The following is a 2,761-nucleotide window of genomic DNA, read 5'->3' as shown; positions in this document are numbered from 1 at the left end:
ATGAAAAATACGTCTAAATGTGCAAAATTTATCGTATATATATATGTATGTATATATATACATTATATATACTTATATATATTATTATATAATGTGTATATATATATATATAATGTATATATATATATATATATATATATATATATATATATATATATATATATATATAAGAATTAAAGGAATACTGTAAGTGAAGTAGTTAGTTTACTCTTGTATTTATTTAGAATGCAAATGTTTCGTTTTGTAAACATCTTTTTAAAAATTTACCATATTTCTTGCTTAGAAATGTTGGAATGTTGTGGGACTTATGATGGTAGAGATTCTTCTTGCCACAAATGCGGTAACAAAGTTATATGAGTTGGAATAGTTTTTATTATATACTCTTTTCTTTTTATTGACAGATAAAATACTGATCTGAGATATAAACTTATTTCTCTTCGTCTAGATATCGATACCAGTATATTACTATTAAATACTGTATATCATTTTACATAGCTTAGAATTAATATGTAGATAGTTTTGAAAATAAGGGTATTATATTTATCTGGAATATATGTCAAAGCAAAATTTATCCCAGAGAAGTTCACATTTTGTAGATCTTGGAGCAGGCGTGAGTAAAATTATCAGATTCCACCATAGGCCGGGAGCACACTAGCGACTCTGTGGCGCCACAAAGCCACAGCATCGTGTGGCGGGGATGTGGTCTCCCATAGGTTTCCATTGTTTTCAAGCCACGCCACGCCTCTGGTGGGGATGAGCGACAGAGAGCCACAGTCGCTAGTTTGCGCGGCAAAACTTGAAAACAATGAAAACCTATGGTAGACCACATCCCCGCCACACGATGCTGTGGCTTTGTGGCGCCACGGAGTCGCTAGTGTGCTCCCGGCCATGAATATAGGGAAGAAACACACACGTATTTATGTCTGGGGTTTGGCCAGTTTTCATCACTACTCTGGCTAACTGGGAATTAGTAATGTTGGGAGAATGTCTGTTCGCTCACAGCAAAGCAGCCCAGTGTAAGAGCCTTCTAATGGCTTTTACATAAAAACTTGTTTACTTACAAATGTAAACTAAAACTAATACTTTCCTCAAAACTCTACTGAAACTTATTTTAAGAATATTTTCCACATGCATTTTTTTATTTTTTATTTGTTTTTTAATTTAATAATTTTTGTGGGCTTTTATGTTTTTAATTTTTTTTATTTATTTGTTTTTTATATATATTTATTTTTTTGAGATTTTCTATTTTTTTTAATTCAGGAAAGGTTTTTTATTTACATGGGAAATATTTGCCCAACGCTTCGAATATATCGTCAAACACTGTTCCCTTTTGCTTTCGAGGACGTTGGTCCCTCTGTCCTGGCTGTTGCCTTGAGCATGGTGGTTGAAGCTCTGCATCGTATTCCTTTCTGATTTGTTCATCCGTCAGAACAGTTTTATCATAAACCAATTCTTTAAACTTCTCCCTCGAATGTCTCCTGTATGAATTTGGGTTTGTCCCCGTGTCTGTCCGGATGAAGCTTCATGGCCAAGCCTTTGAAGACTTTTAAAATTTCTGCCCTCGTGGCCGTGTGACCCGCACCTAAAACCTCATAATGGCTTTGGCTTTCCCATTTCTTCTTTAGCGCCTTAGCATTATTTATGAATTTCAAACATTCCTCAGATTCCTGTACCGTTCTCGCTGCTTCGAAGTCATTCATGGCAGCGTCGAAAAGGCTATGTTTGAGAAGGTGCTTCCCTCGTAGCATGTAGGCTCTGCATCCTTGAAGACCTTTTTCAATGGCTTGGCAACAGTCCAATATGATATCCGTGTCAAGAGGGTTTCCGGAGGCTGCGTTCACTTCAGCTCGAAGGAGATGCAGAGGAGCATTTTCAGTTTTTAGAATTTCCTGTATATTTTCTTGTTCCTTCATCTTAAGATCTTTTTGGAAGCAGTCATTTTCCAGTTTTTCTATTTTCTCATTAAGGATTTTCTTATATTTTTCCATTTCCTCCATTTCCGTTTTAAGAATTTCCCGTTTCTTCTCCTGTTCCTTAATCTGAAGATCTTTTTGGAAGCAGTCGTTTTGCAGTTTTTCTATTTCATCATGATGAATTATCTTAATTTCTTCCATTTCCATGTTTATAATTTCCTGTTTCTTCTCCTGTTCCTTCATCTGAAGATCTTTTCAGCGCAGTCAATTTTCAGCTTTTGATACTCAGTCTCTTTCTGAGCTTTGAGTTTTTCTTGCGTCTCTTTCTCTGTACGCATTTCTTCTATTACTCTTCTCAATTCATTTAGTTGTCCTTCTTTAGTTGTCCTTCTCATAGCAAATATTATTCCACCGAATATAGCGCCAGCAGCAGCCAAACAGATGTAAATGGCCTTGTTACCATGAGAAAGGATTTCCTCCCTCGCTCCGATGTCGAATTCAGGGAGAAGCTTCCCAAACGAACCATCTTGATTTCAACTGGTCGTTGAATCTCAAAGCTTCTGCCTCCATTTGCTGCAATCCAAGTTCACACCCACGTAGTTCCTCACGGGCTTTCCAATAGGCCCCAATCCAAGGACAGTGCTTGCAGCCACCCACCGAGGAAGCCATCCTGAGAGGCGACTGCACGACAGTCTCCAAAACGCGATGCCTTTGGGAGAAGCCACGAAGACCATTTGAAGACCAAGGACTCCTGGAGAGTTCGCCGCTGTCTCTGAAGATTTAATGTCATATCCTCGCATGCAGCGTTCCGTTCTTGAATAACTAAAGCTGCATGTTGAGGCAAGTTG

The 2,761-nt window shown here is 37.6% G+C and overlaps 1 protein-coding gene across 1 annotated transcript; it reads right to left on the bottom strand.

Annotated features, from left to right (window-relative positions):
- Positions 1-1,454: 1,454 nt before the first annotated feature.
- LOC137639742 (dnaJ homolog subfamily C member 3-like) lies at positions 1,455-2,156 on the bottom strand. The gene has a single exon (XM_068371987.1). It carries the CDS (start codon positions 2,154-2,156, stop codon positions 1,455-1,457), a length of 702 nt encoding a protein of 233 aa, XP_068228088.1.
- Between the last annotated feature and the right edge of the window lie 605 nt (positions 2,157-2,761).

The sequence above is a fragment of the Palaemon carinicauda genome, chromosome 4 (genome assembly GCF_036898095.1).
Source record: "Palaemon carinicauda isolate YSFRI2023 chromosome 4, ASM3689809v2, whole genome shotgun sequence".
Taxonomy (NCBI): domain Eukaryota; kingdom Metazoa; phylum Arthropoda; class Malacostraca; order Decapoda; family Palaemonidae; genus Palaemon; species Palaemon carinicauda.
This window is presented reverse-complemented; position numbering and strand designations above follow the sequence as displayed.